The sequence below is a fragment of the Schistocerca gregaria genome, chromosome 1, assembly GCF_023897955.1.
Source record: "Schistocerca gregaria isolate iqSchGreg1 chromosome 1, iqSchGreg1.2, whole genome shotgun sequence".
In the NCBI taxonomy this organism is placed as follows: Eukaryota; Metazoa; Arthropoda; class Insecta; order Orthoptera; family Acrididae; genus Schistocerca; species Schistocerca gregaria.
In genome coordinates, this window is record NC_064920.1 from 1,208,769,104 (window position 1) to 1,208,794,264 (window position 25,161).

General features: G+C 38.2%; 1 protein-coding gene across 2 annotated transcripts in view; it reads right to left on the reverse strand.

The window, feature by feature from the left end:
* Positions 1-25,161, reverse strand: part of LOC126284798 (DNA topoisomerase 2-binding protein 1-A-like) — a 290,604-nt gene that overhangs the window by 18,244 nt on the left and 247,199 nt on the right. For both annotated transcript variants that reach the window (XM_049983964.1, XM_049983973.1), the window contains exon 21: positions 19,477-19,523. In XM_049983964.1, coding sequence (XP_049839921.1) covers positions 19,477-19,523 — 47 coding nt within the window. The remainder of the gene's footprint in view (positions 1-19,476; positions 19,524-25,161) is intronic.

Here is a 25,161-nt window from a genome sequence, read left to right on the forward strand (position 1 = left end):
ATTTGGACATAACAAAAACACTTTCATGAGGTGGAGCATAAGAAGTGCGATTCCCAAGAACAGCGGTAAAAATAACAGCAATGGTGACACAAAGTTTGTCATTAAGCATATGTCCACATTTATGCTTATGGTTTAACCACTAAGCTGCTGTGATGTTTTATATTTTTTCTTGCTACATTATTTCAGTCATACAGAGCACATAAAATAAAAATTACTGTATCTCATAACTTATTTTACAAAATGTGTGAAGACACTTTAGCTATTAGATGCTGAAAATTTCTGTGTCTCTGACGAGTCCTTTCTGCTGAAGCCCACCGCATCACATTACATTTACAGTAATTCTTTTATTTAAATGGTGTGGTTTCTGCTCTCTGAGACTGCAGACTGTGTGTGTGTGTGTGTGTGTGTGTGTGTGTGTGTGTGTGTGTGTGTGTGTCTAATGCTAACAAAGGCCTTAATGGCCAAAAGCTATAATTGTGTGAATCTTTTTTTTGTGCCTATCGCGACTCAGCATCTCCACTATATGGTGAGTAGCAACTTTCCTTCTGTGGTATCGCTACATTCCATCCTGGATTTTCCATTGTTTGATATTATTTAAATAGAACACATCAAATATTTAAGCTTTCATTCTTTAACAAACAATACCCAACACTTATGCTGTTAAGCTTAGGACATTTTGAATGTGGCAAACTTGCTGAAGAGAAGGTCTACAGAAATACACATTTTGAACTTAATAATACTGGCTAAACATTAAATCCCAATAGGATCTGCAGAAACACAAAGCCACCGTTCACTTTTAAGTTTAATTTATTTTGCTTGCACAGTTTGTAATCCAACAGACAGAAATGTTCACAATAACATACGGCATTTTTCATGAATCTTCTTTATATTAAAAAAGGAAAGAAAATTATCCAATTACGATGTGGTATGTGGTAAGCAGGTGTGGCACAACTTTAATGAACCTCTGATACACTATGTACAATACTCTTATTTGAGACTTGCATTTTTTGCAACAGAAAACTACATTCATGTTTTCTCAGTAGACGAAATTTCAAAAAAATCCCAAAATTATAAAAACTACCATCCTGACCAAAATAATCCACAGACAGTGAACAGTAATATACAATTAATTAGAAGTTCATTACTGTAGACAGAGTTGTCATGTATGTGCGAGTCGTGCATGTGAAAAATCTTGTTTCAGACATGACCAATAATTTCAACAAAAACACTGAGTCTTTTCACTAGAAGAGAAGATGCAGATACTAAAACAACTTGATTCCAATATAGGGACTTTTGTATAGTTATCATTCTCTCTTGCAATTCCAGTAATGTCTTGAAATACGTCTGTGAAGAAATGTGAAAACATTGAGAAGAACTTCCATAATTGTGGATCTTCATCTTCTAAGAAGGGGGTAATTGATGAAATCACCACCACTTGAAGAACGGGAATCAGTTCTCATGATGTGGTTCAAGCAAGCCTGTAGAGAAAATGTTGCCACGGATGACACTGTTTTGAAAGAGAAGACCCTAAATATTGCTGCCCAGTTGGAATTTTATAATTTCCAATTGGATAGATATACCGATTTAAAAACCACCACAATCTAGTTTACAAAACATTATGCAGAGAAAATGCAAGAGTTAATTAAAAAATTTTGTCTGTGATTGGAAAAGTGATTTGATTCAATTGACTGAGGGTTGCCAACTGAAAGATATTTTCAACACAAATGAAACAGGACTTTCTTTAATTAACCAAATAAAATTTTCTCATATAAGGAGATACCTGTCAAGGTAGCACTAAGTCTAAACAGAGAGTCACAGTTTTGCTGTGTTACTACGCTGATGGCTCAGAAACGTTTCTACCTCTTTAAAAGGGAAGTTTAAAAACCACGCTGCCTAAAAATCATTACAAAGTTATCTATGAAGTACTCAGCACATTCAAATTCCTGGGTGATTTGGAAATTTTTTTAATACTTCTTCAACCAACTAGATTATCAAATGGGGACGAAAAAATCGAATAATAGTCCTATTCATCTATCACTGTGCAGCACATACAAAAAGTTTTGATATGCTGAGAAATGGTAAAGTAATATTTTTCCCCCTAAATTGTGCTAGCCACTTGAAGCCTCTAGATTTGGGCCTAATCAATGCTTTTAAATTTAATTACCAAAAGCAGCTAGTGCAGAAAGTAGTTGAGATGATTGACGCAGGACTACTTCGAGATGCATCCACACCAAAGATGAATCTCCTCATTGCTCTTAACTTTATTTGAGATGTGGGACAGGATAAACTTCACCACAATACAATGGCACATGGCAGAGACTATATTGGCATGCCTGATGTTCTGGATTAATGAAAAGGGAAAGATTGGGATGCAGAGTGAGCAACAGGCAGAATTTGGTGACTATGTTTCCCGTGACGTAAATTTAAGTGTATGTGAAATAGACTATGTTGATCACGTAGAGAAAGGCCATATCAGGCTTATTTGTGGTGCTTTCTGTTAGGCATTGCAGAGCGTAAAGACTCTAAGAAAATATATGCAGGAATCTGATATAGAAGACATTATGCTAGTAATGTCATCAAATTTAGAAAACAAAATCTATTTACTTAAGCAGTAGGAAAAATCCAGCCAAAAGATTATTCTGGACTGTGTTAAGAAGTGAATAATGTACTGCAATTACTAACTAATTAACCTGCAAATAAAACTTATACTTCTAATCTGTTTTGTATTTCCTAAAGGGGCTCTCAAAAACTCAATTTAATAGCATAATTCAGGGATGTCAAGTCGTGTGACTTTTCTTTCGTATATTATGTGCAAAGAAGCCCCTCTCTCCAGCCACGTACCATGTTAGTGCTTAGTGGCTGCTGGTGATCCTGGTAAGTCTGCCACATTAAGTTTGGATTATTTATCACTTTTGTCCAGAAAACTTGGCATTGCATTTTACTTTCCTTTTACATTAAATTATGTAAAGTGAAGAATGTCCTTTTGAAACTGTCATCTCTGAGTAGTGACTTGTGGGTAATTAACAGTCTTTGGTAGAAGAGTGTACATGAGCTGTTCTAAAAATGTTTCTAGCCCTGCATGAGATTCTTTTCCCCACCCCTCAGTGCTTTCCCTACTGCCACTATGTACCAACCAAACCCACTTTGTTTAGCTCACTACGTGATAAGTTTACAGACCTTGTATTATGTAAAATTTGAAATCTCTAAAGTACTGGATTATAAAATATAAAGGGGCACAGAAGATATAAATTATATTCGGTGCGAGAATTTCATTCCCCTCCCCCTCCTCCTCCTCCTACGTAGTAATTTTGCTAATACTCATAACATGAATTGACATAACCAAATTGCAAATCCAAAATCAAACAAGAAAGAAATTTCAAAATTTTATGTCATATAATAGACCTATCATGGAAAAAAATGGGTTTTGCCACTAGTGATTATCAATTTTGCTAATGATATATGAGGTAAATGCACCATTTCCCAACACACTACAGCAGCACATTACACCTTAAAACACACAGTTTTGAGTCTCTTTCATCTTACGTTCACCTTGAAAATCGCAACAATTTATAGCCCAGATAGTGAAATAAACTGAAAACTGCCAGATAACATGTCGGATGTTTACTTTCCACCTGCAGCCAATAACTCTGTAGCATGGTGACATCATACTGACAGAGTGACTTGCACCATATAGAGTGGCTTGTTTCAAAGTAAGGCTGATGTGATCAGTGTATAGCAAATGGAGTGATGGCAGATTCCACTTAGGTTTAATTTACATAGTTATATCATGCATGTCATTACCAATTTCAATTTTCTGACAAGTTTTTACTTGCTTTTACACATATGTGATTTTTTAAGTACTGATGAAATTTGTGGTTGTTTTTGTTGTTGTTGTTGTTGTTGTGGTCTTCAGTCCTGAGTCTGGTTTGATGCAGCTCTCCATGCTACTCTATCCTGTGCAAGTTTCTTCATCTCCAAGTACCTACTGCAAGCTAAAATCCCTCTGAATCTGTTTAGTGTATTCATCTCTTGGTCTCCCTCTACGATTTTTACTCTCCATGCTGCCCTCCAATACTAAATTGCAGATCCCTTGATGTCTCAGAACATGTCCTACCAACCGATCCCTTCTTCTAGTCAAGTTGTGCCACAAGCTCCTCTTTTCCCCAATAATATTCAATACCTCCTCATTAGTTATGCGATCAACCCATCTAATCTTCAGCATTCTTCTGTAGCACCTCTCTACATCGACCATCATCAGTTATTTTGCTCCCCAAATAGCAAAACTCCTTTACTACTTTAAGTATGTCATTTCCTAATCTAATTCCCTCAGCATCACCCGATTTAATTCGACTACATTCCATTATCCTCGTTTTGCTTTTGTTGATGTTCATCTTATACCCTCCTTTCAAGACACTATCCATTCCGTTCAACTGCTCTTCCAAGTCCTTTGCTGTCTCTGACAGAATTACAATGTCATCGGCGAACCTCAAAGTTTTTATTTCTTCTCCATGGATTTTAATACCTACTCCGAATTTTTCTTTTGTTTCCTTTATTGCTTGCTCAATATACAGATTGAATAACACAGGGGATAGGCTACAACCCTGTCACACTCCATTCTCAACCACTGCTTCCCTTTCATACCCCTCGATTCTTATAACTGCCATCTGCTTTCTGTACAAATTGTAAATAGCCTTTCGCTCCCTGTACTTTACCCGTGCCACCTTCAGCATTTGAAAGAGAGTATTCCAATCAACATTGTCAAAAGCTTTCTCTAAGTCTACAAATAGTAGAAACATAGGTTTGCCTTTCCTTAATCTAGCTTCTAAGATAAGTCGTAGGGTTAGTATTGCCTCATGTGTTCCAACATTTCTATGGAATCCAAACTGATCTTCCCCGAGGTCAGATTCTATCTGTTTTTCCATTCGTCTGTAAATAATTCGCGTTAGTATTTTGCAGCTGTGTCTTATTACTCTGATAGTTCGGTAATTTTCACATTTGTCAACACCTGCTTTCTTTGGGATTGGGATTATTATATTTTTCTTGAAGTCTGAGGGTATTTCGCCTGTTTCATACATCTCGCCCCACCAGATGGTAGAGTTTTGTCAGGACTCGCTCTCCCAAGGTTGTCAGTAGTTCTAATGGAATGTTGTCTACTCCGGGGGACTTGTTTCGACTCAGGTCTTTCAGTGCTCTGTCAAACTCTTCACGCAGTATCGTATCTCCCATTTCATCTTCATCTATATCCTCTTCCATTTCCGTAATATTGTCCTCAAGTACAGCACCCTTGTATAGGCCCTCTATATACTCCTTCCACCTTTCTGCTTTCCCTTCTTTGATTAAAACTGGGTTTCCATCAAAGCTCTCGATATTCATGGAAGTGGTTCTACTTTCTCGAAAGGTCTCTCTACTTTTCCTGTAGGCAGTATCTATCTTACCCCTAGTGAGATAAGCCTCTACATCCTTACATTTGCCCTCTAGCCATCCCTGCTTAGCCACTTTGCACTTCTTGTCAATATCATTTTTGGGACGTTTGTATTCCTTTTTTGCCTCCTTCATTTACTGCATTTTTATATTTTCTCCTTTCATCAATTAAATTCAATATTTCCTCTGTTACCCAAGGGTTTCTACTAGCCCTCGTCTTTTTACCTATTTGATCCTCTACTGCCTTCACTATTTCATCCCTCAAAGCTACCCATTCTTCTTCTACTGTATTTCCTTCCCCCATTCCTATCAATTGTTCCCTTATGCTCTCCCTGAAACTCTGTACAATCTCTGGTTCTTGCAGTTTATCCAGGTCCCGTCTCGTTAAATTCCAACCTTTTTGCAGTTTCTTCAGTTTTAATCTACAGGTCATAACCAATAGATTGTGGTCAGAGTACACATCTGCCCCTGGAAATGTCTTACAATTTAAAACCTGGTTCCTAAATCTGTCTTACCATTATATAACCTATCTTATACCTTTTAGTATCTCCAGGCTTCTTCCAGGTATACAGCCTTCTTTTATGATTCTTAAACCAAGTATTAGTTTGATTAAGTTATGCTCTGCGTAAAATTCTACCAGGTGGCTTCCTCTTTCATTTCTTACCCCCAGTCCATATTCACCTAGTATGTTTCCTTCTCTCCCTTTTCCTACTGATGAATTCCAGTCACCCATGACTATTAAATTTTCGTCTCCCGTCACTACCTGAATAATTCCTTTTATCTCATCATACATTTCATCAATTTCTTCGTCATCTGCAGAGCTAGTTGGCATATAAACTTTTACTACTGTAGTAGGTGTGGGCTTCGTATCTATCTTGGCTACAATAATGCGTTCCACTATGCTGTTTGTAGTAGCTTACCTGTACACCTATTTTTTATTCATTATTAAACCTACTCCTGCATTACCCCAATATGATTTTGTATTTATAACCCTGTAGTCATCTGACCAGAAGTCTTGTTCCTCCTGCCAAAGAACTTCACTAATTCCCACTATATCTAATTTTAACCTATCCATTTCCCTTTTTAAATTTTATAACCTACCTGCCCGATTAAGGGATCTGACATTCCACGCTCCGATCCGTAGAATGCCAGTTTTCTTTCTCCTGATAAAAACGTCCTCTTGAGTAGTCCCCGCCCGGAGATACGAATGGGGGACTATTTTACCTCCGGAATATTTTACCCAAGAGGACGCCATCATCATTTAATCATACAGTAAAGCTGCATGCCCTCGGGAAAAATTACGGCTGTAGTTTCCCCTAGCTTTCAGCCGCTCACAGTACCAGAACACCAAGGCCAATTTGGTTAATGTTACAAGGCCAGATCAGTCAATCATCCAGACTGTTGCCCCTGCAACTACTGAAAAGGCTGCTGCCCCTCTTCAGGAACCACACGTTCGTCTGGCCTCTCAACAGATACCCCTTCATTGTGGTTGTACCTAAGGTATGGCTATCTGTATCGTTGAGGCACGCAAGCCTCCCCACCAACGGCAAGGTCCATGTAGCGGGACTAGACAATCTGTCCTGTCACATCGCCAGTTGTAGTGGTTAATAAAAAAAGAAAAAGATAAGAAAAGATAAGAAAATAAAAGAAAAGGTTAAAAATAGTGGGAAGCAATGGTGAATGAAAAGGGTGTTTTAAAATCGTAAATGACCATGAAAAAAGGAAAGAATTAAATGCAAATCGGACTTCGTATTACAGAAAAGTTATCGGACTTCATGATTCGGAAAGGCTATTGCTGGGGTGGTCCGTGTGGCGTTTCTGAGCAAAAGTCAAACCAATTTCAACTACAAAAATTATTTGAAAAAAGACAGAGAGTAACAAATGTAACTAACAGAGGGAAATGGCGCAGATAAGAGTTCATCCTTTACCAGGTTAACATGTCTTCTTTCGTGCGGAGTCCAGGTTTTCAAAAATCTCCTTCAATTCTGCATGAAAAGTCTGGTCCGAAATCTTGCAATAAGTTTCATTGTCCAGGAATTTCTAATGTATCCAAAACCATCTTGATATTAAATGCAATTTATTTTAGTTGCTTCTCTCCATCCTCCGAATTTCATAGCAAACTTCCACAATGTCTACACATTAATACGTTTTTTTCGTCTTAATCAGATCAAGTCTGCATTAAGCTTCCGCTCTCGAGAGACAATAAAGAAAAGGATAGAAAAACAAAAAAAGAGAGTTACAATTTTAGTATTTTCTCTGTTGTCGAGCGCTCATACCGCAGCAACGGGAGGGGGGGAGGGGGGGGAGGGGGGGGGGGGATGAAATTTATTTCCTTCACTTATTCAGATTTTATACAATGTATTGAAGATGACTACAATTTTTAATCATGGATGCCAATTACATATGTTTGTGTTCATTTTTTGGGGTTTTCAATGTTTTCCTTGATTCTGCATTTTCCTCAATTTTGTGTTTTTTAAGTCTGGACTGCACAAAAAGGTGAAACATGGGTTTCACTGTATCACATCTTGTAGTACATTAAGCTTCAGCCAAGCGACCAGACACTGAATGGTCAAGCATTACAGTAACTAATATGTGACAAATGGAATTAATTTGTCAAATGTGGAGCATTAACACAGCACACTCCAAATAGAGTTTAAATATCTGAAAAGTGAGCAACAGAAAGGTGCCTAACATATGTGCTTGGCAGAAGGAGAAGCATGGGAAAGAATATATAAAGAAATCCAGATACTTTATCATTCACTCCTGCATACTCAATACTCATTTACAATCATAAATTGCGAGGAATGAAAAAGTAATTAGTGACAACATACTCTTTTACATACACAATTACTTGTCTGAGCCTCTTACTTTGAGTAAAGACTATAACAATACTACCGCAAGGATGAAATTGTTTGTGTACATGTATGTACTTACTGTAACCCAGGGCTCTAAAGCTAGTTACTATCGTGTTCTGCTACATGCCTATGGACCACAAATTAGTCTGCAGAAAGTGAATGGCTGCCCTTTCTTTACTTTATGTATAACAATGGGCATATGTAAAAGAGAATGTGGAATAATTATAGTAATTATATGTGCAGGAGTTGGCATACGCTTTAAATGTTGACATGGATGCACCTTTGTCTAGTGAAGAATGTGGCAATGAGGAAATTTCCAAGTTCATTTTCAACAATAACCCCAAGTGAGAAAGTAAACAAAAGTGCAGTAGAAAAGAAATACTTAGCCCGAATGCCAGCAAAACAGTGAAATGCACAATTGATGTTTAGTTGGGCACTTACACCAAACTATCCAAGATTCCAACTGTTTACTGCATCAGGGAGCATAAAGTATTAACTACTTTGAAGTAAATGACTTTAGTCATTCAGGCATAAAAAGTGACCTGCTTGAAGAGGAAGATAAGGTGATATGCAAAGAAATTAATAATTATTTAAACTGGCATGATAAAGGCACAAGCTTTTGCAGACAGTGGGATCTAAATTCAGCTACAATGCAAACATTTTTCGACTCACTGTCACGAGAAAACAAATCAGTGTAAATGCTGGTATTGTGACAAGCCATAGGGGTATGAGGAAGCTACCAAGCCAGTCAACCATGAAGTACTTGTTACCTTAAGAATTATAAAAGTAGGCTCTAATCAAGTTTCTTACTATCCCTGGATGAAGTGCTGATTATTATTATTATTTTTTTTTTTAATATATAAATGTGGGCTGGATTTTTTCAGCCAAAATATGCCTCCGTCACAGGCAAGAATATAGCAACAGTGTAACCCATGTTTTGGAGGCAACAATGTATTCGATTTACTAGATGCGGAAGTCAGATACAAGAGTCTATATGGGTTTAGTGCTGAAAGAAATTGCAAAAATTTATATTCTACAAGTGGCGCTAGTTCAGAGCATACAAAGATGCAGAAAATGATCTAAATAATGTGGAGAATGTTAGTAAAGTAGTCTGCATGAAACAAAATGTGCTGGTTAATTGATAGTATGCCAACTGATAAAAAATATGTAAGTAAAAATGGAATATCTCTGTCCAGAAATCCACGAAAAGTTATGCATCAAACAGTTCTTTATGTTACTAAATTGCTTCCACAACTTACAAGAGCATCTAGTGGAACAGAATCAGTAAGTAATGCTTTAAAGTCATCCTTTGATGACAATATTTTAAAAATTCTTGCATACTGTACTACTGAAAATGCACAGGAAGACTGTGAGGAATGGAACCCAAGATAACCAGAAAAGCAACAAAAATGGTTGTCAACAAATGTTGATGAAATGTACTCTTTTTTTTTTTTTGTTCTGGTAACTATGTGTGTTCTACCTAGATACAAAAAGAGACATTTTCGTTGCTTGGAGATCTTTTACTATATTTCAGATATCTACACATCAGATTTGATGACATCACTGCAACAAAAGAAAGGAGAAAGAATGATAATCTCACTGGTGTCAGAGATGTCGTCACATTTTACGTAAAACACTGCAAATCTAATTACAATCTCATTCACATCTTACAACAGATGAACACTTTGTCTCTTTCCCAGAAGACTGTTCATATGTTGCTTATATTAGGCCGGACTTAACTAAATATCTTGGAGTAGGTTATGCCATCATCACAGATAATTTTATTATGCCTCTTTCCTTTGCAGCTGAACTCTACGTAAGGAATTTGACTCTCTATCAAACAATGAGGAAGAATAAGCAAGAAATACGGGGCTTGTATAAACAGTAATGAGACTGACTTTTTGCTGATGCGACTTTATTTTGCAGCGCGCGCTCGTCTGGAGGGATTAGTGGTAGAGGGTGCCTGGCTGGAAACACACGGCGTGCCAGACGTCTGCAGGCTCTTGTCTCGGCAGCATCATGCGTTGAGTGAACATGCTGTTAAGATGTCGGTTGTGGCCCAACATGCAACAAATGATTGTGCAACATTACGCCATCAAGTTGTGTGTGAAACTAGGAAAATTCAGTATGGAAATGTTGGATATGTGTCAGCAAGCCTACAGCGATGATTGCCGGTCAAAAGCCCACGTTTTCAGGTGGCTGAAGAGCTTTAAAGGAGGTCAGAACAGCGTTGAGAATGAGGACCGCTCCAGACGCCCATCAACCAGCAAAACTGATGAAAACATTCACCATGTGTGCATTTTATTAAACACCAACCGTAGGATGGATGTCAAGGACGACAGCGGACGACCTCGGATTTGATACAATGACATTGCACATTATCATCACCAAAGAATTGTCAATGAGAATGGTCCTTGCCAAGATGGTCCTGAAGATTTTGTCAAACGTTCAAAACCAAACACGTTTGGATGTCTGCCAAGACAATCTCTAGGGCCTTGAAGCTGATCCGGAAGTTTTTAAATAATGTTATCACCGGAGATGAAACCTGGGTGTTTCAGTACGACCTGGAGACGAAGCGCACGAGTGCTGAATGGCACACCACACCATCCCCAGTCCAAAAAAAGGCTTGCACGAGGTAATTGAAGGTGAAAGCCATGCTAATTGTCTTCTTCTTCTTCTTCTCCCCCCCCCCCCCCCCCCCTCCGCCGATGTCAGGGGCATGGTTTATCATGACTTTATGCCCCAAGGCCAAACTGTCAATGGTATTTTTTACTGTGAAGTGCTCAAGAGACTGAAAGCCAGGGTCCATTGCATGAGGCCAGCCAGCGGCGATGATTGGAATCTGTTTCATGACAACGTGCCGAGTCACACCTGCTTCCTGGTGGCGGCAGCCAAGAAAGGGATTCCAACAATTCCCATGCTCCCCTACAGTTCCGATGTGGTCCCGCCAGACGTTTTTTGTTCCCATACTAAAAACTACCCTGAAAGACACCATCATGGGAACCTGGCGGAGGTCCAAGCTGCCACGACGAGGGCTTTCAAGGCCATCCCGGACTCAGCGTCTGAAGCATGGAAATCTCGCATGCAGCGGTTTGTTGACTCTCAAGAGTCACACTTGAAGAATAGTAAGTGGTTGCAGCGATATCTACAATAAATTTGGATCACAAGCTCAGTCTCAAACATTCACTCAAAGTTTTGTTGCCTAGCTCTGTAAAGAAAAGTACTTCGTTTTTCATAATGAGGATACAAGCTGGCATTACATCTTGTTCCTCAACATTGACAACACTGGGTGTTTGAATGCTTACATATTGAGCATGGGGGGGGGGGGGGGGGGGATTTATAGTATCAGCATCTTCCATCAAATTCTAAACATGGGAGGAGAAATTTTCTGCTGAACCTTGGCAAGGAGTTAATCAAACCATAACTCAAATGACACACGGGGCCTGTGAAATGATGATAACTGCAATGAAAAATCTGTTCTGGAACCAGAGTCTATGGGAAGTAAAGATCGTGAAGTTCCTACTTAAGTCCAGTTTTCAAAAGGGAGCCAGTGTCAGCTGTGTCTGAGAAAGTTTGACAAAATGTAGAGTATCCTGCAAGATGTGCAAAAAATGTATATGCACAAACATTTGAAGAAACTTACAAGAACTGTGTATGTGTCTTCCATGTGGTGAAAATATTAAGTAGAAAAATGCTTGGAAATTTTATAGCCCCTAATTTCCTTCAGTTGTGTTCACAGTTTCATTAGGGAAAGTTTAGCTAGTATTACATTTTTTTAACATGTAATTAAATTTTTATCAGTGTGTATGACAGAGGGAAAAATATAAAAACAAGTAGACTTGCTTAATTATTTAAATGTGTTATATTAACAAATATTGTATATTTGTTATTTACTTAAAGAGTTTTCTTCTTTTTTACATTTTATTCATTTCCAAGCAAAGATCACTATTATTGCATGGGGGCTCATTTGACCCCTCTAAGTAGTTTATGTCGATTCTTGAACTTTGGAATACAAAGGTTAAACTAAATACAAAAGGGGTAGGGGAGACTGGCCCAGCAACAATAACAAATTATTACAAAAGTTCAATGGGCTGAAGTTCATATTGTCCTTCGACATGACATGGATATTGGAACCTGAGGTTATCTCTTGAGTCACACAAGTATACAGCCTTTCTACATTAGGGTCAGTGCTACCAATATTGTGTGGTGCTTGCCAGGTTACACTTCTGTTTGCATCTTCATCTCAACCATAGAACAAGTCATAAAATTCCTCAGCTTGTGGACCAGTAAACAGTTCAAGTCAATGGTTTTAAATGGCTCCTCCCACTTGAAATGACCTCTGTAAATTACTAGAAAAGGTCCCGATTGTCATAAAACAGGTGGCACGATGAAGCTGAAGCTTTTCTACGTCTTCTAAGTCAGAGTTTAAAATAAAAGTTTCCTTGGTGATGCAGTACGCGACAGAGGTACAGGCATCTACCCAAGAAGGCTGCAAGCCATTGAAGACATTCAATACATTTGTGGTCGAGATCTGCACTTTAAGCTCTATAAAAACCAACTGATACCAGAACCATAAAATCATGGAAAGTACCAAGAATTTGCCACTGGTCGCGTATGAAACAAAATGTAGAGAATTATTTCGTAAAGGAAAATAATGTCCTGTCATGAGATGCACTTTGTCAAATTGCTTGCTGAATAAGCTGAGTTGTGGGTCATAGAAAATCTTTGTGTAGTAATGGAGAAGCAGTTACGTCTACGAGGGACTGTGTTGTGTGGCACTCGGGCTGAGGGTGTAACTGGAAAGTACTTCTTTGATTATGGTGTTAGAAACACGTTAACAGCGGATGGAAAATATTACTACGCTACGCTTAGAGAATTTTTGTGGTCTTAACTCGATTGTGGGAACGCTGAAGAGGTTTGGATTCAGTAAGATGGCACAACCTGTAACACCTTGATTGCAATAATGGACTTGCTATGAGGGAAATGGCTAGGTGATTCTTTGCTAGTGTGACACGAACTGGTCACCACGATCTTATGATTTACATGAAATTTCTTTCTGTGAAGGTATCTGAAATTTATTGTGTACACCAAACCAAACCACTCTCATTTCCAGAACTCAAGGATGACATGTAATTTCAGAACTAGAGGTGCAAGTTTGTCAAAAAGTTATAGAAAATTTTATAGAAAGAATGAGAGTGTGTCTGCTATCATGGAGGGCATCTGAGTAAAATCAATTTTGTCCATTTGACAGTTCCTCTCCCATTACCAATAGACTCCATGTTGGTCACTGTGAATGCTACATCATTGTACACCAACATCAACAAGCACATGGCACTCCAGCCAAGGAGCACTACTTTCCCAGCATCCTCCTGATATCAAGCCCACCACCTTTTTCCTAATTCTTCCGGCCAACCACATCCTGCCCCACCATTATTTAACTTTCATAGGCAAATCTATAAACAAATCAATGACAATGCCATGGGTACTCACACAGCTCCATCCTGTGCTGACTTATTTATTGTCCATATGGAGGAATACTTCGTATCCAGTCAACAGCTAAAACCCCTTGTCTGGTTCAGATTCACTGGTGAGATTTTCATGATCTGGAGTCATGACGTAGACAACCATTACTCAAGCTTCCTTCATAACCTCAACACCTACCCCCAAATCTGCTTCACCTACTTATGTCTTCTCGATTCGTAGAGAATTTATTAGAAGACAAAGTTCCCCAGTGCACAATGAATACACTATGTGCATTGTTGTACGTGCAATACATGCACTGTCATGTTTGTGGTGCCCTTCATTCAGTGCGGCCTACAGTCTGTGTTCTCACCGTAATCTGTACATGACTTGCCATGATAAATTCTGTCTTCCTCATCTTCTGTTTTGTTTGGTGCATATGTTGTAATTTACTGTGCGCTCTGTGTTTTGTCTTATCATTAGCAGTCAAAAGAAAAGTCTTTGAAAAATCTGACAAAGGTGTAAGTGGTAAGTAGTTAGCTGAAATGTTTAGCATGGGAACATCAACTTATTCAGACATAAAAGAAACAAGTCCTCAATTTTATCTCTAACGAAGTCCTTGTTGGCCAAAAGCTCATTTTCTGGTGGCCTTATTGTTATGTCTATCTGCAACTCAGCATCTCTGCTATATGATGAGTTGCAGCTATCCTTTTCATAATATTGCTTACATTCCATCCTACATTTTCTATTGTTTGATTGTACTTTGGTTGGTTGGCAACACTGCGCTGACGCGGACTCTTCGAGTATTTGCTGCCCTAACGTCTACAGGTGTTATAAATATAATATAAGTGTTGTTAAACTAGTGGAAGTGTTAGTGAAATATAAAATAAGATTAAACGGTGTAAGAAGCGTATTTTTCTTCTCGCGCCTGTAGCACGAATCCTAGGCCTAATTTTACGTGGGCGAATCTTAAGTAAGCAAGGTAAACGTTTCCAGTTGGTATAAATATAAGTGTTGTTACATTAGTGGAAGTGTTAAATAAGATTAAATTGGGTAAGAAGTTTATTTTCCTTCTCGCGCCTATAGCACAGATTTTAGGCTTAATTTCACACGCGTGTATCTTAAGTAAACAGTGACTTAAACTTATATGTGATCACCGGTTTTTTTATTCATTACTCTTTCAATTTATTTATATCTGCCTGAGCAGTTTCTAGGGTCCTTTGTTCACTAATTTCACACGCGTGTATCTTAAGTAAACAGTGACTTAAACTTATATGTGATCACCGGTTTTTTTATTAATTACTCTTTCAATTTATTTATATCTGCCTGAGCAGTTTCTAGGGTCCTTTGTTCACGTATTAGTCAGTAATTAAATCAGTTTATACGATTTCTGTTTTTGCCATGAGTGAGATGTGTGTGACATGCCGTAGTATTGTTAGTTTCGGGGTACGGTGTGATGGGTGTTTTAGTTTTTTTCATTGGGGCGAATGTAGTGGTGTGGGAAATGGGAACATAAATGAGGCTCACCAGTGGTATTGTAGGATCTGCAGTAGAGATAGGAAAATACTGGAACGGGAAGAGAAAATTGCAGCTCTTCAAGCTGACCTAGACAAGGCAAGGGAGGATCTGGACAGGTTAAAGAGGGAGAAGGGTGAACAGAGGTGGGAAGTGGCAACAGGTAATAGGGTGAACAGGCACAGGAGAGCATCAGACAGCTTTGTGATAAATCTTGAAAATAGATTTGACCTGTTGTCTCAGTCAGAATCGGATGAGCCTCATGTAGCTGAAGCTGTAGAAAGGGCACAACAAGGTTTCAAGGACTTGAAAAAGGTAGGGAAATTTGTAAAGAGAAAGGAAGTTCTATTGTTAGGTAGTTCCCATGGTAGAGGTGTTGCAGGAAAATCTAGGTCCAGAGTACCAGGTCACAAACTTTTTCAAGCCTAGTGCAGATCTGGGTCAGGTAACAGAGGATATAGGTTCTTTATGCAAGGATTTCACGAAGGAGGATGCCGTGGTTATAGTGGGTGGTCCGGGAAACAGCACTGACAGAGACTCTGAATATTCCATAGAGAGTGACCTGGTGAAGACAGAATCAGCAACGAAGCATTCGAGTGTGGGATTTGTGTCTGTGTTGAGACACCATGATTGGCCTCTTTTGAACTCTTCTGTAGGGAGGGTGAACTTGGAGTTGGAGTGGCTGCTTAGGACAGATGTAGGGTCCCGTATTGGTTTGATTCCTGTGGATGCTATTGATAGGTGGGCTTCACCTCAACAGGAAAGGGAAGGGAAAACTGTCTGGGTTGATTGCAGAAAACTTAAGGGGGGACACTGACATAAGTGGTAAAATACCAGTCGTCACAGGTGTCAGAGGGATGCCTTTTTTTAGGGTAGGGAAGGGGGATAGAAAACGAATTTTAAGAGAGATTGGCAGACACACACACAGTTTGAGAAAACAGATGAACAGGAGTCAGATTTTAGCAAACAGCCTCCATTTAAACAATGTTTAACAGAAAGTAATCAGAAACTGCCAGTTCATCTTCACCAAAGCAGTTATAATCCCATTAGTATGCAGTATCAGTTATCTTTATTACACCAGAACATTCCGGGACTCAGAAATAAAGTTAATGAACTACTCATTTGTATCAATGAAATGAATTCATCTAACCAAATTGACATAATTTGCCTCTCTGAACATCAAGTGACCACTGGTATAGATATGTTAGACATTTCAGGATTTAAGCTAGCTTCCTACTTCTGCAGAGTAAATATGGATGGAGTAGGAGTTGCCACATTTATTAAAACTGCCATAAATTCAAGAACATTGATATTAATAAATTCTGTTTAGACCAGCATCTAGAAGCATGTGCAACAGAAGTAGAGTTCCATAACAGATCCTATATAACAGTGACTATTTACCGAGCACCTGCAGGAAATTATGATCTATTCATAAATCATCTAGAAGCTCTTTTGGGTTATTTAACAGGAAGAAACAAAGAAATTTTGATTGCTGGTGACTTTAATACAGATTTTCTAATTCAATCTTCCAGTAAACATTTACTGCAGTTAGTAATGTTGTCTTTCAATCTAACTCACACTGTAAACTTTCCAACAAGGAGCACTAAATCCTCAAGGACAGCCATTGATAACATTTTGTAGACAAATCAAAAGAACAAAATCATATCATAAAACCGGTAATAAATGGACTATCAGATCATAACATGCAGCTTCTTGTTTTAGATGTAAATTCTGAGCAGATTATGAAGACTGCTAAATCTGAGTACAGGAGAGTATTCAATCAACCAAAAATTCAGTGTTTTGGAAAACTGCTCAAAGATGTGAACTGGAAAGATATTTATAGTGCTCATGACATGAATGAAAAATATAACACATTCATGAACAATATCAGCACCATGTTTGAAAACTGTTTTCCTCTGAAAGTTACTCAAATTAAACAGAAGTCTAAAATAAAACGATGGATCACACAAGGAATAAAGATTTCTTGTAAGACAAAAAGGAAAATGTATCTGTAGGCCAAGAATATCTCCAATGCTGATGATTTAGCTAAATACAAGGAATACTGTAAAATATATATATAAAAAAAAATGCAATGAAGAAGGTAGCAATGTCAGGGAACAAAATATAAACAATATGGGATATAGTGAAAGAGGAGACTGGTAGAACCAGAAAGGAACACGAGCAAATAGCACTAAGGGTAGATGGCACATTAGTAACCGATGGGCATAGTGTGGCAAATCTCTTTAACAAGTACTTTATACCCGTTACTGATAGAATGGGATTGTCAGGATCAGTAAATAATGCCCTTGAATATCTGAAACTAGCCTTTACAAATAGCTTCAGGTACATGAATATGTCACTCACTTCACCAAAAGAAATAACTTTCATAATTTTTTAGATATAAAGTAAAAAAAAAAAAAAAAAAAAAACTTAATCATTAGTGTCATGCAATATTTTGTGTAATGTAATTTCTTGTACAGACATCTTTTATTAACCTGACACGTTCCACATCATTACGAAGTGTCGTATTCATGATCTATGGAACAAGTATTAATCTAATCTAATCTAATCTAATCTAATAAAATCTTTAAAAACAAAGCATTCTAGTGGTTATGATGAAATATCAACGAAGTTAATTAAGGCATGTTCTTGTGAGTTTAATACAATTCTAAGTTACTTGTGTAACCAGTCAATTATAACTGGGACATTTCCTGACTGGCTGAAATATGCAGATGTTAAGCCTCTATTCAAGAAAGGGGATAAAGAGATGCCATCAAACTACAGGTCGATTTCACTTTTACCAGCATTCTCAAAAACTTTAGGAAAAGTAATGTACAGGCAGATTCTCAACCATCTGACCACAAATAACATATCATCAAGAACACAGTTTGGATTTCTGAAGGGTTCTGATATTGAAAATGCTACTTACACCTACAGTGAAAATGTCCTTAACTCATTAAATAACAAGTTACAAGCAGCAGGTATTTTCTGTGATTTGTCAAAGGCATTTGATTGTGTGAACCACAACACCCTTTTAAATAAATTAGAATTCTATGGTGTCACGGGCAGTGCTGCAAAATGGTTCAAGTCATACCTTGCTAAGAGGAAACAAAGGGTGTCAGTGCAAGGGACTAGTGAATTAAGTCATCAGTCATCATCAGAATGGGAAGAAATTACATGTGGTGTCCCACAAGGATCCATCTTAGGGCCATTGCTTTTTCTTGTGTACATTAATGATCTCTCATCAGCTACAATGCCAGAAGCAGAGTTCGTTTTGTGTGCAGATGACACAAGTATTGCAATAAATAGTATGTCAAGTGTAGTTCTAGAAAGATCTGCTAATGATATTTTCATGGATATTAATAAATGGTTTAAAGCTAACTCACTGACATTAAACTTCGAAAAGACTCACTATATGCAATTCAGAACCTGCAGAATATGCATAAAGAAGAGCAGATAGAAGAGGTTGACAGTCTTAAATTCCTGGGATTACAACTTAATAATAAATTCAGTTGGGAGGAGCACACCACAGAACTGTAGAAATGCCTTAACAAATCTGTATTTGCAATTCGAGTGTTAGCAGACATAGGTGACATAAAAGTGAAAAAGCTTGCATACTTTGCCTACTTTCATTCCATAATGTCATATGGTATAATATTTTGGGTAACTCTTCAAGTCAAACAAAAGTTTTCACAGTCCAAAAGTGTGTAATAGGTATTACTTGTGGAGTAAATTCACGGACATCCTGTAAACAACTCTTCAAAGAATTGGGTACACTAACTACTGCCTCTCAGTATATTTACTCCTTAATGAAATTTGTCCTAAATAATATATCTTTTTCCAACAAACAGCTCAGTTCATGCATACAATACCAGGAACAAAAACGATCTGCACAAGGACTTAAAAGCACTTACTTTAGTTCAAAAAGGGGTTCACTACTCAGGACCACTCATCTTCAATAATTTGCCAGCAAACATAAAAAAATTAGTTACAAATAAAGATCAGTTTAAAAGGAGCCTGAAAGACTTACTAGTGGCCAACTCCTACTCCATTGACGATTTTTTTAAATAGAAACAAATGATGTATTGCACATTTCAACTTAAATTAATAAAAAAAAAGTGACATGTTCCACAACCACGAGGATCTCCTCAACACGGATCTATGGAACGAAAAACTAATCTAATACAATCTAATCTACTTTAACAAAATAAGAGCAAATATATACCTGAGAGGCTTCGTCACTAACAGCAGGATCAACCCAGTCCACACAGTCTGAAACAAATCACGTTTATTAACATACTCCCAATAGCAATGAGAGAAAAAGTTAGGACCTCATACAAAAAATGAAAAATCCATGATTGAATAAATAGGAATAAATAGTAGTATTAGTATTATTAATAATAATAATATTATGAATCGCCCCATAAGATGCCTACCAACAATATACAAAATATTAACTTCAATCATTACACAAAAATTAATGACACATACAACACAGAACAAAATTATAAATGAAGAACAAAAAGACTGTTGCAAAGGAGCACAAGGATGTAAAGAGCAACTGATAATAGATGTAGAGGTGACATATCAAGCTAAAGCTACACAAAGATCTCTACACTATCCATAGATTGGTTACCGAAAAGCTTTTGATTGTGTACCCCACTCATGGTTACTACAAATATTGGAAATATACAAAGTAGATCCTAAATTGATACAGATCCTAAACACAGTAATGAAAAATTGGAAAACCACACTTAATATCCAAACAAATTCAAACAATATCACATCACAGCCAATACAGATTAAGTGTGGAATATACCAAGGAGACTCATTAAGTCCTTTCTGGTTCTGCCTTGCTCTGAACCCACTATCCAACATGCTAAATAATACAAATTATGGATACAATATTACTGGAATATACCCACACAATATCACACATTTGCTATACATGGATGATCTAAAACTACTGGCAGCAACAAATCAACAACTCAACCAATTACTAAAGATAACAGAAGTATTCAACAATGATATAAATATGGCTTTTGGAAGAGACAAATGTAAGAAAAATAGCATAGTCAAGGGAAAACACACTAAACAAGAAGATTACATATTGGATAACCACAGCGACTGCATAGAAGCGATGGAAAAAACAGATGCCTATAAATATCTAGGAACAGACAAAAAATAGGAATAGATAACACAAATATTAAAGAAGAACTAAAAGAAAAATATAGACAAAGACTAACAAAAATACTGAAATCAGAATTGACATCAAGAAACAAGACAAAAGCTATAAATACTTATGCTATACCAATGTTGACCTACTCATTTGGAGTAGTGAAATGGAGTAACACAGACCTAGAAGCACTCAGTACACTTGCACGATCACAATGCCACAAATATAGAATACATCACATACATTCAGAAACAGAAAGATTCACATTAAGCAGAAAAGGAGGAGGAAGGGGATTTATCGACATAAAAAACCTACATTATGGACAGGTAGACAATTTAAGAAAATTCTTTATAGAATGAGCAGAAACTAGCAAAATACACAAAGCAATCACTCATATAAATATATCGGCTACACCACTGCAATTTCATAACCACTTCTACAATCCTTTAGATCACATAACATCAACAGATATGAAGAAAGTAAATTGGAAAAAGGAAACACTACATGGCAAGCACCCGTATCATCTAACACAGCCACACATCGATCAAGACGCATCCAACACATGGCTACGAAAAGGCAATATACATAGTAAGACAGAAGGATTCATGACTGCAATACAGGATCAAACAATAAACACCAGATATTAAAGCAAGCATATTATTAAAGATCCCAATACCACAACAGATAAATGCAGATTTTGCAAACAACAAATAGAAACAGTAGATCACATCACAAGCGGATGTACAATACTAGCAAATACAGAATACCCCAGAAGACATGACAATGTAGCAAAAATAATACATCAACAAGTCGCCATACAACATAAACTAATAAAACAACATGTTCCCACATACAAGTATGCACCACAAAATGTACTGGAGAATGATGAATACAAATTATACTGGAACAGAACCATTATAACAGTTAAAACAACACCACATAACAAACCTGACATCATACTCACCAAAAAAAGAAGAAAGTAACACAACTAATCGAAATATCCATACCCAATACAACAAATATACAGAAGAAAACAGGAGAAAAAATTGAAAAATACTGGCTAAGGAAGTCATAGACATGTAGCATCAGGATAAAGTTGACATTATACCAATTATACTATCAACTACAGGATTCATACCACACAATATCCACCAGTACATCAACGTAATACAGCTAAATCCAAACGTAATTATACAACTACAGAAATCTATAATTATATTAAAAACAAAGATTCCAAGACTTACCAAGCGGGAAAGCGCCGGCAGACAGGCACATGAACAAAACACACAAACACACACACAGAATTGCTAGCTTTCGCAACCGATGGTTGCTTCTTCAGGAAGGAGAGGGAAAGACGAAAGGATGTGGGTTTTAAGGGAGAGGGTAAGGAGTCATTCCAATCCCGGGAGCGGAAAGACTTCCCTTAGGGGAAAAAAAGGACAGATGTACACTCGCGCGCACACACACACACACACACACACACACACACACACACACACACACATCCATCCGCACATACACAGACACAAGCTGGCTCTGAGCTCTATGGGACTTAACATCTGTGGTCATCAGTCCCCTAGAACATAGAACTACTTAAACCTAATTAATCTAAGGACATCACACAGATCCATGCCCGAGGCAGGATTCGAACCTGCGACCATAGCGGTCACGCGGTTCCAAACTGAAGCGCCTTGAACCGCACGGCCACACTGGCCGGCTAGAGAGGTTTTCCTTTTTGTAACTATCAGAGAAAATTCTTCATTAGATACACACACACACACACACACACACACACACACACACACACACGAGAGAGAGAGAGAGAGAGAGAGAGAGAGAGAGAGAGAGAGAGAGAGAGAGAGCCAAGGCCACTTTTACCTCTGGCTAATGCCCAACTGGATGAGTAGTGATCCAATCTGGGGGGAGGTACAGAAACATTGGGCGGGTGGTGGGAAGGGAGGGGGGGGGGGTGGCTGGGTAGAGGTGTGAGATGATGCTTTAGTGTTTCATTTGAGAGAGTGCAGGGTACATGGCAGGGACAGTATGGTTGGCTGCTATGTGTTGCATCAAATGTGTGTGCTGGCACAAGGGCATGGGGGGTGGGGGGGTGGGGGGGCGGGGTGGCGGCAGAGGATTAGAGGATTGGTGGTGGTTGTGGGAGCAGATATAAGAAAAGCGGACAGGATTATGCAGGTGCACTGAGGGGCAGCAGGAATACATGAGGCTGGAGTTTGGATTAGTGATGAGGATACAGGCAGCAGCTGAAGGGCTGGAAGCAGTGAAGGAGTGAGGTCTGTGGTAGTGTTGGTGGTGGCAAGGTTACAGGAAACAAGGGTATGTTGTAGGGCAAGTTCTCACCAACATAGTTCAAAACAGCAGGTGTTGGTGAGAAAATGCACATGGCATGGGTTGTGGAGCAGTCAAAGTTAAGCACATTGCGTTGAATGCCACGTTTGGCCACTATGACCAGTTGCGACCTCTGCCACTCATGTGGGCACACAGTTTTCACACATGGCGCTTCCTTTATTGAGGTAGGAGGGGGCTGTGACCAGACTGGATTAGGTGGTAGTAAGAGGACTTACTGGGCAGATATAATGAAAGTGTTGCCATTCCCGAAGGTGCAGTGTGGACTGTGATTACTGCTTGGCAGTGAAAGTTTGTAGATGTGTTAATGCATAAACTGGTAATAAAATTACCGCAGTGGCTTTGTTTTCAGCCAAGTAGTGTGACAACATTTTAAATTTGTACATCTAGTCATATATTCTAATTTTGCATAAAATAGATGCTGCGATTTCAAGCCCCTGCTCATGAGAAAAGGGACGAAGAAAGTTGAGAAAGATGCAAAAAGAAAATTAGGACAAGATATCAGAATTATGAAAATGGAAGCAATAGTGATAGAAGTTCACATAACACACAAGACTTAACAGCAGAACACGGGACATGGTTTGTCCTTCACATTGCATCTAAATCCTACAATTTTTTATCCATATTGGGTGCCAGGACTAGTGATTAATTCACAACCAAATTTGTTCTTCTCCACCATAGTTGTGAATCCTGTTTTATTTTGCTACAGCCTAGTTTACATGATGACGCTGAGATACACACAGCTCTGCTACTGGCTACTGCGCATGCATGGTGTGGGTTTGCTCAACTTGTTGGAATAATTAAATATTTTTGGCTTGTTCCAACTTTGGCGACACTAGTTGCATGTGTATTGAGGTTAGGTGTGTCGATGGAGAGTAAACAAACTGAAATATTAAGTGGGCAACAGAGGAAATCATTCGCTTTATGGGTACCAATGCTATGCGTAAGTATTTTTAAGATTTAAATGGCGCTGACTACAGAAACAAACGACGACTTGTTGCTGTGCCTGAGAATGTCATATGCGATCTGAAAATGGATTCACAGACAATATATGACTGCAGAGCAAATTCCAGTCAGTTAAAATTATAGATGTACATACACAAAGGAATTAAGGAAAATACAGGCAAGCAGAACATCTAGCTGCGTAATAGCCCACGTCTACAAGGCTAAAATTTCGAGGTTCAAGTTGGCAGATTATTCAATTTATTTATAGCATTCAGCAGTGCTTCCCATTCACAGACTGTAGTACAGATGATTAAAATAACTTATAGTCTTCCAGTACAATTTCTTTCAACAAAGTTGGTGAGCAACCGAGCTGAAGTCTTTCCTTCAAGCAGTCACGAATCCAATGACGTTTTTATTTTTGTATCTTTCAACTCCCACAGCGATTTCATGCAAACAACATTAACTCTGCCAGCACTCTTAGAGCTCTTTTTCCGTTGTTTCATTCTCCTCTCTGAGGGACTGGAGCTGAATGTTCTAAGGCATGCTGCTTCAGACAATTGGTTCTAGGGAGTTTTATTTGTCCTTTATTTATTAATTAATTGTTTCTTGCGAAAGGGATCCTCTCCTAGATGGAACTGCCAAAACTTTTGCTCGCGGCTGCAGCAGCCACAAAACAACTGAACTGAAGCGTACACTGGTGGTGCCATGTCTACAGACATACACAAAACCACCTTCGTACAATTCTATGCACACAATCAGTAGCGCAAGCCAGTGTCGTCATGTAAACCAGACTCACTACTTTCATTTTCAGGTGACACAAATACATCTGTTTTCAGTTTGTGAAACTTAATAACACATTAAATGGAAAATAATATTTTGTGCAAACAATAACTTGAAATTGGTGATATTTAGTGATGTAACCCCAAACTGGCTTTCAACGTTTTTGTCAATTTCATTTATAACCTTAAAAAGATAGCTGATTTCCCCCGCAGATATAATTTCAATTGAATATTCGATATGTCTTACTTCATTCCAGTAATAGTTTTCTTCACCATCACATTTTTTGACACCCAACTAGCCCCTCAAAAAAGTGGAAGCTTTTGAGAAATCTTCACTGCAGTGAATAAATGCAGAATGCAGGAATAAATATGGAGACCACCAAATACAGGAGTTAAATATATAGCTTTTAATGCCTAGACCACAATTGTCCTAACATCCTTCAACATTTTATAGAGATGATTACTTCGCATGCCATGCAGGATCATTCTCATGCAAGCTCGGACATGGAGCAGCTGACAATTTTTGGAACTGTCGCATATACTGTTCTCATGACATCAGCTGCTATACTATTGAAAATAACGAGCTTTTTATCCAACATTTATTTATGCAACTGGAAATTTTCCTGTATTACCGTCATCCTGCGAG